Source organism: Hirundo rustica, chromosome 6, assembly GCF_015227805.2.
Source record: "Hirundo rustica isolate bHirRus1 chromosome 6, bHirRus1.pri.v3, whole genome shotgun sequence".
In the NCBI taxonomy this organism is placed as follows: Eukaryota; Metazoa; Chordata; class Aves; order Passeriformes; family Hirundinidae; genus Hirundo; species Hirundo rustica.
Genome location: NC_053455.1, coordinates 40,725,048 through 40,737,802, shown reverse-complemented (window position 1 = coordinate 40,737,802; position 12,755 = coordinate 40,725,048). Strand labels below are relative to the sequence as shown.

The following is a 12,755-nucleotide window of genomic DNA, read 5'->3' as shown; positions in this document are numbered from 1 at the left end:
GTTTAAAATCTACCCTGAGGGCGTCTGAGCACTAGCATGGTCTAGAGACAGAATCAGTGCATTCTATAAATCAGTTTCCTTTTCCATGCATGGAAAATGTACTCTGACACAAATCAAAAGTGTATCAGAGACCAGAAACTTTCCCAGCTACAGCAGCTTCAGCCAATGGTTCACTAAGCAGAGCTTTGCTGTGGGAAGAGGTTGCTGTGATAAGAGGCTCAGTGGTTGCTGGTTTGCCTCCTACAAGCATTTCTTGCTAGATCTGCTCCCTGCTTCTCCTGGACAAGTGCACTCCACTTCTGGACAAGTGCACTCCAGCAAAGCAAGTCTGTTAATCATTCTCAAAGTGAGTAAGTGCTGCTTATGCTGCTGCTCTCTTTTCCCTCGTCTCTGATTGCTGGTCACAAAACTCATAAGGACACCTGTAACTGTCAGACTGCTAGAAATATTGGAACACAGGAGACACTCCTGATGTGGTGATACATCAAGAAACACACAGGAAAACCCAAAAATCTGTACCTATAGAACCATGAGCTGTCTCAGGGCAGGCACATTGAGTAGCCATGCGTTCTATGCTTCAAAGCAACACAAAGCAACACTGTCGTGGCCTTCTGTAATTTCAAGTGACATAAAGAAAAAAGTCACTTACTCTCTGAAATCCTAACAATCCAGTTCTCTGGAGGGTAACCCAGGAACAAGAGGTTCCCATGTGCTAACAGCCAAACTGAACATTTCAGGAAAGACCCTCCAAGAAGCAGAGGAAGTGCGTGGCAGCACAGGCATGAGGCTGAGCCAGCTCCAGAGCAGCGCGAATGACCGTGGGAAGCGCAGGGATGCTCCGGCTCTCGGTGACAGCGATAGCGCAGCGCCGGGAGATGCCCAGGGGCTAAACCGGCTGTTGAGGCAGCAAAAGAAGTTTTCTTCCTGCCGAGATTCCCATTGGCTGGGGCAGGATTCCCCGGGCCGGGCAGAGCAGGCTCTGCGGGTATATGTAGCCGCAGCGCTGCCGGGCGGGCAGAGGCGAGGGCTCGCACTGGTGCGCTGTCCCCACGGCACGATGGAGATGAAGATGTTCCTGGTCCTCATCCTCACCGCACTTCTGCTTCACACCGCCCTGGCCTTCCCTATTCAGGTGAGAGCAGCCCCGTGCCATTGCGCTCCATCTTATCTGCTCTTCCTGCAGTGAAGCTGTGAAGGCACACTTTGATAGATTTTCTGCAAGAAAATATTAGTAATATAATAATAAAGAAAGGCAATGTAATGTTTTAGTTCCTCCGTTCATCCTGATTTTGATACTATTGTTGCTGCATTTGTCGGCTATGGAAGAATAATGCCTCTTACCTGTTGGTTTTGCAGGAGAACTATGAAAACAGCACAACAAGTAAGTAGGATTTATAGTGTATTTTGAAAAGAACTGTTGTTTCTTGACTGTTTATTGCATACTTGGTTTTGACTTGTTTTTAGAGCATGTGAAAGCACTGACTGGCATTTTGAATAAGGCTATGTTTCATAACTTGTTATTGACCTGAGTGCAGATGTGTTTTTACAAAGATGTGCTTTACACAGACTTTTGGGGTATGGTTTATTAGGTTAATTTAGATGTGCTTTCACAGGCTTGAAAATAAGATTTTAATTATCTTGAAACCTTTTCATTAAATTGAACGCTATAATAAGGCTGCTAATCATTTGCCTCCTTGCCTACTTCAGTGCAGCTGTATGAGAAAGAGATGTCAGGCATCAAAGAAAGCTTTGCTTTGTTCTGGTTTGGAACAGGCTTCGCTGAACATCTTTTGTTAACTTGCAAAATACGAGGAGATAATTCCAGACCTTCTGAGGTCAGTGGAAAGAAAACTGTAGGCAGACTTTAACTACAGCAAGAAACTAACAGGCTGGGTGTATTGTGTGTAAAAAGAAGACACCTTGGAAAAAATGGCTTGACATAGTCAGAGCAAGTCAGTGACAAAAGAAAATTGACAAATTCTGCTTTTGAGCAGTCATTTGTGGGGAAAAAAGGGAGGTCGTAAAATTACTGCTCAGTATATTTAGAAGGGACCAAGGGACACACTTGATCAAATTCAAGGTATTCAGTTGCTCAGACTCAAAGTTGCAGGTGTATTGGGACAAATGCATACAATGAGTTTTAATTTATCATTGTTACTGCTTTTTGTGCCTTTTGAGACATCTTTCAGTATTCAGAGTGTAGGGAAAATGTGAGCTGTATAATTTTGAAAGCCCTATCACACCAGATGTTCATTTCATCAAGGAGATGGCAGATGCCTTCTGTGGTGTCTCATTTGGGTTTTAAAAAGAAGTTGCAGGCTTTATGTGACTAGGAATCTGGAGCCTAATTTCCATTGACTTTGACTAGTCAATTAATCTAGTGCCTCTTGGGTGCATAAATTCTAGATCTGGTCAACCCATCTCAAAAATGTTTTTCCCTGCAGAACGTTTTAGGTGCCATGGATCTCTCTGATGCAGCGGTTGGGAACTGACCGAATTTTTCTATAATCAGCCACCATCATTACAGTGGACTTCCATTGCTGTATAACTGAAGTAACAGTCTGAAACCACAGACTGAAGTCTTTTTGGCTCAATAAAAGCAATTCTGCTGCAGGTGCTAGATAGAATCTGGAAAGGAAGACATCTCCTCATTACATTTGAGCAATAATTATGAAAAGGGAATGGTGCTGCAAGGTGTAATAAAGCTTGGTGTATCATTTAATGAAAAAAATATAGTAAAATTTAGGGCACAGATGGGCTTGGAAATAATAACTGTTTATGTGAGTGTTCTCTGTTTCAGCGTTGATTAGGAAAAGCAAAATTGTTTCATACTTTGACAAGGAAGACTGCAATTATTAGGAAACTGGAAGAGATTGGCAGATAGGCTTGCAACATATCCATCATACTTAAGAACAGGTCAAACAAACTGGAGTTTGTGGTCATGAGTAATAGAGATAAAACTGTTTCTGCCTTAGGGAAGGCAGACAAACTGATGACCTCTGAAGGGTCTTCCACTTTTTTTTTTTTTTTTTTTTTTTTAATATTATAGAATGAATGTATACACCAGGTCAGATTTTCCCTTCTGGTTTGTATCTAGAATCTCATATTTGGTAAAAATCAGAAGGCATCACAGTACAAAGGCACCTTGGGACTCAGAATGGTACCAAGTGGCTGTCAGGTACTTACTGAAGCTGAGATTATATTCCCCATGTTAAATTATAGCCTCCATCACGTTATAACCTTATTCTTTGACACTGTGAGACCAGGGGATATTGTTGAGCTAGTTAGCCCGCACCTGTTGCAGAGAAATCTGGGGACAAAACACTTCTTTTTCACTGGTTTCTTATGTAATTTTCCACACTGAAACTGATAAAATGCTTTGCTGATTCTTAGATGGTAAATGATCAGGATTCTGTTCCTCAGCACAATCCACTAGGAATTTTCATAGTTGTTTGATTAAATATCTTTTTAATTTCTGTGCTTGTGCATCAGCTGGTGCACACCATACCCCTCCACTCAAAGGGATCTGCCAAAGGCATTCCCATGACTGATGAGGTCCATGCTGTTGTACACTGTGAAGTTGCATTCAGAATCTAATGCCTGTCTTTTCTTCCTTCTATTTTTGTTTTGTTTTGTTTTGGTTTTGTTTTTTTCAGCAACAGAACCTACTGAGGTAAGGAAAGATAATTGAGCTCTTCTGATCACTTTGGGGTTCAGCATTGTGGAAAGTAAGGTTAAGGCTCTTGTACTCCCCCTGTATCTACACCTGTGCAGCAAAGTCTTCTCTGCTCAACCATGCGTCAGTGTGTATCTGAAACTTATTGCATACATCATATGGCATTTGCCTTTATGATATCCCTATTTGCCAAGGTGCCAAAGAAGAGTTATCTACTGTGGTAATTCTTTACACATGGCACAGCATATAAAAGCTCCCTTGGTGAAAGATACTTCCAACAGTAGCCTGGACACCGTTGATAATTTATATGTTACATTATTTAATTTAATGTTATATTATGAATTGTGAGATAACACTAATGTATCCTTCCTGCAGGTTACTACGCAAGAGAATATATACGGTATGTATTACTCCATCTACAGGTACATGTTTGAGAGGACATATTGATTGTTATGTACTCAATTACTCCAGAAAATAACACACACTTAACACAAATCAACCTTTATGAGGCATTTTAAATTAATGCACTCACCACAATGTTTCATGCAAAGCAAAGTCTCTTGGTTTTGACTAATTGCTTGGCCTTGTTAGAACCCCCAGTTGTTACTTTTCCTAAAAATAGCTCTGCTTAAGTAATGTCCTGAATTAAGTCACTTCTAAAGGTTAGAAGAAGCTCAGAAGTAACGTGTTTCTGCTTTTTATTGATGTCAGGGCTTGTTGCATAATGTGCAGAGTTTGCTGATTTTGGTAGCAAGGTCTATGTGTCCCTGATGCTGGGCTTAGCTGGGGACATCAGTCCAACCTGTGGAACAGGAGCATAGTTCCGATTTCATTGAGTTTGAGGGTTTTTCAAGAGGTTATCATGTCCAGCAAGAAATAGTGGGACTGCTCTCCATCCGTTTTTATTTCTCGTATCTTATGTTGGGGAGAGAAGGAAATACTTGAAGGAGAATGGCTCTTGGGACTAGATTAAAGTCAAAATAACCACAGCTGGGAGATCCTCAAGATTGTGTCAGTGAACAAACATCTACATGAGTGAACATCTCTCCACCCTCTAAATAGGCTCTGTAAGTTTTATATGTATCACTGGAAAAATCATGCCATCATCAGATTAAAAAAACCAGGACTCAGGTTTTTCCTGGGAATGAGAAAGTGATGCTCTTGTGTTTCTGCACAGAATCTCCTGTGCCTACAGAGACTGATGAGGAAGATGAAGATATTTTTGACAAAATTCTGAAAGTCAACAAAGGTAATGCCACCAAATTTCTGTCTATAATGGGCCTGTCTTTGTTGCTTTTTTGGGGTGATGTGGGAGGTACGATGTCTTACCACAATCTGTGCAAATGCTTTACCCACCTTACACACCACCATGTAAGAGATACCACTGGGATTATGGTGTGGTCTGCTGAAGCCCTACAGCGTCTCAAAACTATTGTGTCAGTACTCAAGATGCTCCCAGCTGTGGAGACAACAGAAACTATTCAGACAGTTTCTTCTGCTTTAGCTTTCAACATCTTCGTCATTCTTTAGACATAAAGAGAATATGTGGGTACTTGTATGCTTTGTTATTTAAAGACCTTTTTTTTTTTTTTTTAGTGAAGCATTGCTTGCATTCAGCCATCATAGGGCTTTGCAGTACAGACTCCTAGACAAGCTGCAGTCAGTTCCATGCTTGCTGCTCCAGACTTCCTCTTCCCTGATCATTCCAAACATTCCCTGATCTATCAGCTTGTCTTTCTTACATTTTCTCCTCCAGGAGTCATTCAAGTGACTTTACTTGAAGTAAAGTAGTCTGTAGAAAGAGACACCAAATATTCCTACAGTTTTCTGCTGAAAACACTCCTCTTTTTGGTTTGCCCACCTTCTTGGGTTTGCCCACCTTCTTGGGTTTCCCTGTTGGTATCTCCTGCTTTTTCCCAGCACCTTCCTGGGGAGATATTTGATGCCATTCATTCAGTGTTCCACAATGGATGATTAAATAGTACCAGAGTAAAACATCATTCTGATTATTGCAACTGCTTGTTTTTCCAAGTGTGCTTAGCAAGTGTCCAACAAGTTGTGGCTCAAAGGCTTCCACCCTTTCTCTCTCACCAGACAGCTCTCAGTTCTTGCAGGAAGGTGACATAGTTCCGCAAAGGCGTCGCAGTGCCATCAACTGTCGCCATTGCAACTGGCCCCAGTCCAGTGATGGGATTGTTCGTATTCCCTATGTATTGGATCCTACTTATGGTGGGTTTAAATTTCAATTATTTTTCCTAATGGATTTTGTCCAATACTTTTCAGAGAGAAACTTACATCAAGTGAACACACAGAACCACACATAAATCAGTTCTAAGGATTTACTTGTGCTGTGCAAGCATAGATAAATTTTAAGTTACAAGAATCTGAACCAGATAAAGATCAAATTTCATTGAGACACTTTGCCTGCATCATGGTTTGGGACAGTCTCTTGGAGACAACAATAACCATTCTCTCTAATGGTGTCTTCCATAGTACCTGCCTTTATAAGCTTCATGACTATTACAGTGGAGCTTCAACGGTCTGCTCTTCATCAGCAAAACAGCTTCCCATAATTGTCTCCAAGTGTCCAATAAGATACATCAAAAATCACCGCTATAATTAAGAACAAATCGTTGGAAAAAAAGAGGCACCTGAATGCATTTGGACAAATATATGGATAAAGAAGTTCTTGTGCCAGGCTGTTAAAATCTTAAAAAAAATTCAGTACTGAGCAAAAAACAAGAATGAACCTAGGCTAATGTTTCTGTCCCTCATTTACCCTGTTTTGGAGAATATGTGGCATTTTACTGTCATCTGCTAATATCCACTTGTGACGCCTAAAATTAACCCTTTCTTCCCCAGAGGAGAGCCATGTAAAAGGGATTCATGATGCCATGGCAGAATTTGAAGCACTGACTTGCATTAATTTTGTGAAGCGCAAGACGGAACGTGACTACCTCAGTATTAGATCTGCTGATGGGTGAGTTGAATAATAAATTCAACAAGTCATTTCTACTCTATTTTTCAATCCTTGCCAACACTGGTTCTGTGTGACCTCAAAGAGGCTTTTGTTTTATCACGGTGCCAAGGTATCCTCCTTGCACTTCTACTACCTTAGTAGTGCAAGGGTTCATCAGATACATCAGGAACTCACTGCAGACACTGAAATAATACAAATAATGGAAAAATGCCATTAAGGGGGAAAGAATGTCTAAGCTCATGTTTTCTGTGTGGTATAGTGCATACTTCAGCACAACGTGTATTGAATACTGCAGGTCCTATTTACAAAAGTAAACCAATTTCAGCTTATGAAAGAAACAGTTCTCCTAATCACACTGTTGACAATCAAGCTCAGAATTAGAGCCTATGAGAAAATTGTTCAACACTTAGCTTGAAAATGTTATCTCCCTCTTATTTGCAGCTCTGATATTGTCTTTAGCATTTAAAAAAAAAAACAATGTTATTTCAAGAGCGTTAAAATCATGGTAAAGTCAGAATTCGGAAGCCTCTGTGCTAACAAAAGTCTTCCAGAAAGGTTTAGCAATGATCATATGCGTCATTCTTTTATATGCCATAGTCACTTTTGCCTCTGTAAACTCTATCACAGTGGAGAGAGAGGAAACCTTCTACTCCCACAAGAGGTGTGTGAAGCAACGTTCTCTGTTCTGCTTCTTTGCCTGCCTGACAATAAAAACCCCATAAGCTTCTGTTGTTGTTCATTATCTCTTTCAGCTGCTGGTCCAACTATGGGAAAGTAGGAGGTGGACAGACTGTCTCTGTGATGAAAGGAGGCTGCATGTGGAAAGGAGTAATTCAGCATGAACTGGAGCATGCTCTGGGCTTTTTGCATGAACACTCTCGAAGTGACAGGGATAAACACGTAAAGATCATGTGGGAGTACATCAGTCCTGGTAAGTTCTTTGAACTCCTCCCTGTAGGAAGTGGTGTAGATACATACTACTGCTCCCAGCTCTCCCTTCTCCCCTGAAGGGAGTAGGAGGGAAGCATACTCTAAGTACAGTATCATATATTACAGCCGACAGACCAGACTTCAAGAAATTTGAAAACTCCAATAACCTGGGTCTTCCGTATGACTATTCCTCAGTAATGCACTATGGCCCGTAAGTAGCAGCGTGGCATTGCTATTTTAGGAACTCAAATCTTACATTAGAATTAATTTCTGTCATAACTTTCTCCTAACTACCAGTTTCCCCAGTTCCCCTTCTGAGAAAAACACGGTGGGTCAGTTCAGACAAGCTGCTCCCTAGGACTGGGAGATACTATGCCTTAACTTTCCATTAGGGAGCCCTCCACTGCTGGGCCTGGGAGCAAAGGAGGGCATCTGGACATTGACTCTGCTTACTGGTGGAACTCTCAATGAGACCAGTTTAAACAATACTATTAGTCACAGCAACAGCTTACATACAATTCTTGTTCTCCCTCAAAGCATCCTACTGAATCCTGAAAGAAGTTATGGTGCTTAGAGAACATTGTTTCTCATGGGTTTTTTCAGGTACACATTCACCAATACCACAGGGAAAGCAACTATTGTGCCAATTCCTGATGGATCAGTACATATTGGACAGAGACAAGGGATGAGCAACTTGGATGTGGCCAAAATCAACAAACTTTACAACTGCAGTAAGTATCTCAAAGCCATCCTGTTATCTTCAACTCAGCTTTGGGCACATTACAGAGACAGCAGTTTTTCATCAGACTGTGAGACTATTCTCATGAATTCCTGGTACCCACTAGGGTTACTCTGGGAGGGAATGCAAAGTTGAAGCTGGAGGCACACTGTGATTAGTGGGGAAATGGAAGCTGTCTCTTAATTAAATCAAACACCTTTGCTATTATCTCAAGTGTCTGCTATGCAACTGGACTAACTGAATACCACATTTTAAACTTCAGTGGAGTAATTCGGTTTCTTACAGTTCAGCAGACAGCTGTCTATAAATCCCAAAAGAGTCAGACCTCACTGCTCCTCATGGCAGCTGGTATTTAAGACCTGAGCCAAAACAAAACAGTTCTATTGAGTCATTGAAAACCGATATAGCCACGGACAAAGACCCTCTAACTAATTAGAGTTAGGAAGTGGTATGTTTATTCACCGGCGGGCGGCACGGGAGTCATCTCTGAAAGGCGTGGCCGCCCCGAACAAGGCTCTTTGCTCTCTACTTATTTTCCAAGCTCTCACATACAATACATATGCATAACCGCAGCACCTCCCATCCCCGCTCTCTATTAAAATGAGGCTATCAGTCCTTCACGTGTGCACAATTCTTCTCTTGGATTGGGTCGGTGGTCTCGAATTGGGTCAGTGTCTCAAAGGATGAAGTCAGGAGAGTCTTCATCAGGTCTCTGTGACCCTCTGGCACTGTCCAAGGTCCCCTGCTTTGTGATTGATTGATACCAAGTCCAGGTGCTGGCCATTGTTCTTAGTGGTTTCAATCTATTCTTATGACGGTTCACTTACTCCACTTTTTCTATAAAAAAGCTCATAATATAACAGTTAGCTCTAGCTTGGGCATCTAGTAATCATTAACCTACCATTTACTAATCTAACTTACATCTTGATCAATATAAATTGCTTCTAACCCTTAGCTAAAATCTTAAGTCTTTAAAGTCATGTCTCAGTAGGCTCCTTTGAACTTGAACAGTTTCATGTTGCCTTGTCCAGTTCTCAAAAGTTTGTCATTCTAAGTTTGTATGTTTAAACTCTTTATATGTAACTCTGCCACAAGAATTTTTTATATACAATCACAGAAATTTATTCAATCAGAGGAAAGAAAAACTGATGAAAGTATTACCTACTGCACCCCAAGTGCTCCTCCTAAGCTAAGAATTTAAGCATTGCAGAGGCATCATATTTGTGCTTGACTCATCTGACATCACTTGACTTCTCCTTCTCAATGGAAAACAGTGGCACCAACTGCAGTGAATTGAAATGTCTCACTTTATAGAGTTGCAGAAAGAGACCTCTTTTGCTAAAAACAGAGCTAATCAATAAAAATCAAATGCTTTTCAGAGCACTACCTTACTTTCCCCTTTGATGCATTATGTGAAAACTAGGACAATGTGATTCCTCCTTTTAATCAAGATGTACCTGTACTCTGAAATAAATGCTGACAGATCAGGAAAGAAAGATCAGTCCATTCTGAAGAGATTGTAGCTGTGAATGACTGAAAACTTCTGCAATCCTCAAGCAAGAATTTTTTCTTCAGGTCGCTGCAGCACTATTCTTGATGGACCTTCTGGGTCACTGAGAACTGCCAACCACCCAAGGAATTACTCAGATAACACCAATTGTGTCTGGCTCATCAGAACCCGATCCAGAAAGGTAACCACCAGTTAATAGTGGTCTTGAAATATGACTGAACTTCTTTCTATGTTAAGCATCTTGTGCTTTGTACAGCAGTTGCCAGATGAGTTCTTCTTCATGAGAAAAAATTTCAGACTAGTCTCTACTTCTTATGTTCTTAAGCCAGGTATAGACAAAGACGATGCAGAGTTGTGATTTTGAAAAAACTCCACATGTTGGGGTTCAGGTTTGCAAAATCAGGACAAAGCTCCCTGAGCATGGGAGCATTCACTGATTAGACCTGAATCCCACAACTTCAGGGGAAGAGAGGCAAAGGTGTAAGCAGTCTGTGCTTGGCTACAGTTTACATTCTGTTTCGAAGGACATGAAAGAGGTATACTTCTATATTAAAAGCTGATTTTCTCTTCCCTCCCAGGTTTCCCTGCATTTTCAAGCCTTCCAGCTGCAGAAAACTAGAGGCTGTCAGGGTGACTATGTTAAAGTTTATGATGGATCCAGCAAGTCTTCTCCAGTTCTAATGGACAAGACCTGTGGATCAAAGATACCCAATGGCATAGTTGCTTCTAGTAATCTTATGCTCGTAGAGTTCATCACAGATGGTGCCCATACAGCTTCTGGTTTCCAAGCCACCTTTAATGCTGGTAAGTCTGATAACCAGGAGAATGGCAAGGAAAACAGTCCATGCCAAATCAACCTTTCTATTCACTCAGGAAAAACATTGAAGAACAGCTCTCCATGAGGGTCATCACTTCCTTCCTTGCTTTTGACATAAGGGATCAGTTCATTCGTGCAGATGGGGTCACACTCAGGATAAGTGGTGTTAGCCAGGTGATTCACCATTCACCTTCCCTCTCAGATATGTGCCATTCCAAAGCATGTGCCAGTAAGGGCAATCAATTTAATGACACTGCTAGTGTTACTAGCACAGTAGAAAGAGAATAAATCATACTGCAGCATTTGAATATATCATTCCCCTGGAAAAGGAGCAGTTTGTAATCACACAGTTCAGAGGGTGAGACAGATCTTCAGTGAATGAGGTCACCCAGACGGGAGGAAAGGCAGCATTTCCATGGTCAGGGTTCCTAGAATCTTTCCAGATAGAACGCATTTTCTTCAGTCCCATTTAATTAAGAACTAAGGCCACACCTAAACAATTAAGTGACCACAGGCTTTTGAGTTAGCAGCTGGAATAAAGGAATTTCTGTGTGTGTGACTGCAGCCTACAGCAACTGCACAGCAGTGCAGCTTGTGTTGGTGGGAAAGGAAGCTCGGCTGTGTCATGCAGCCTTGTACCTGCCATGGGATAAAAACAAGCACACAGGGTTTGTATGAATCCACTGAAGTGCACTAACTTGACCCTATACCCGAACCGAACCAGCAATTTTGCATTGTCTCTTTGTAGTATCTATTTCTGTCCACTGTTGCTATGGAAGGAAAGAAAAATAAAAAAACTCCCTGTGCCACTTTGATGTGTCCACAAGTACAAAGTAATCTTAGCTGCCAGATAAAATGTGATTTAGCGTGTACGTATTTTAGAGATGCTACAGTTTGTTTAGAGACCTCTGAAAACTAAGTATTTTCTCATTTCATTTACAGTGAGGACCCAAAGAAGATCTAGCATCCACAACTGACTTAATAAAGAAGAACTTATTCTGTGAATATTGAAATTATGTGCTTCCTGCTTTGTACCTATCTTGGCTTGGATCAGTATGAAATTTAATTCTATTAAGAATCAAAGTTTTCATCTTCCTGAAAAAGTTTATTCCCCAAGCCATATAAATGTACAAATTCTATACATCTGGTGTGCTCCTCCTTTTGTCTACACAGTTAAGTTATTGCCTCTTTGTATTTAACAATTGAATAAAAATCTTCATTTAAATAAAGAGTTTCTGTTTCTCTTTTCCAGTAGTCTTTCCAGGCAAACACACTATCAGTGTGGTCTGGCATCTTATCCCTCTTCATTCTGTCACAGGGATGTCTCTTAAGTATACCACTGACATCAACATGGGTTTAGTTAGCTGGCTGAAGAGACCAGCTCCAAACTTTAAAAAATCAATTTATAGTCTTCACAGTCTTGAGCACCAAGAGATCTTGGACAAAGTCCTACTCCAGCCTAACATTTCAGCTTCCAAAAATTACCTCATCACAAGAAAGGTGGACAAGACAAATCTGCTTCCAGAAAAGGACTGGTATTTCCTGCTGCAGTTTTCCCTGTACAGTTCTGGCAGGCAGGTGTTAGCTGAGGGTGTTTGTTCAGCCACAAGCCATTTTTGGTTTCTGCAGAGATGTTTAAGCCTATCACAAGAGGTGGACCAGATAATGCTACCAGAGTTCACGCACATGTTCAGAGAAGAAAATTTTGTCAAGTAGTTAAACTCTTCTCTTCTGATCTCATAAGAGAGCTGCAAGAGTGTCACAACTCCTGGAGTATTCATTTTATAGCCTTGCCTGCAATCACACTTTTAAATTTATATTCCCTTGACCAAGACAAGCCTGTAAGAGATCTGAGAACAAAATAGGCTATTTTAGGCTGCTATTTTAATTTGTAGAATAGTCAGATAGTTAAATATATTACTAACCTGAGTATTTAATACTGGTATTTTTAAGTCTGAAAAAAATTAGGTACTTTTCCTCTTCTTCGTAGTACTAGAAACCTTAATTAGAAACCTAGAAACCAATTTTTCTCCGAGAAATACATTTCTACAGAAGAAGAGTGGGAAATTAATCTGAATCTTAGTGTAAAATTTACATGGAAAA

The 12,755-nt window shown here is 40.8% G+C and overlaps 1 protein-coding gene across 1 annotated transcript; it reads left to right on the top strand.

Moving 5' to 3' along the window:
- The first annotated feature begins 1,057 nt into the window (after positions 1 to 1,057).
- On the top strand, positions 1,058 to 11,872 carry LOC120754359 (astacin-like metalloendopeptidase). Its single transcript, XM_040067830.2, has 13 exons — positions 1,058 to 1,132; positions 1,357 to 1,381; positions 3,657 to 3,673; positions 4,052 to 4,076; positions 4,854 to 4,925; positions 5,771 to 5,905; positions 6,539 to 6,656; positions 7,409 to 7,587; positions 7,713 to 7,797; positions 8,190 to 8,317; positions 9,901 to 10,016; positions 10,414 to 10,639; positions 11,595 to 11,872. Exons 1-13 carry the CDS (start codon positions 1,058 to 1,060, stop codon positions 11,627 to 11,629), a joined length of 1,236 nt encoding a protein of 411 aa, XP_039923764.1. The 3' UTR covers positions 11,630 to 11,872.
- Positions 11,873 to 12,755: the final 883 nt, after the last annotated feature.

Excerpts from the sequence above, each read along its gene's own strand:
- LOC120754359 (XM_040067830.2), top strand. The coding sequence starts at position 1,058 with ATGGAGATGAAGATGTTCCTGGTCCTCATCCTCACCGCACTTCTGCTT. Across the intron at positions 1,133-1,356 it reads CCCTGGCCTTCCCTATTCAG|GAGAACTATGAAAACAGCAC; the intron begins GTGAGAGCAGCC and ends TTGGTTTTGCAG. Across the intron at positions 10,640-11,594 it reads CCAAGCCACCTTTAATGCTG|TGAGGACCCAAAGAAGATCT; the intron begins GTAAGTCTGATA and ends TTTCATTTACAG.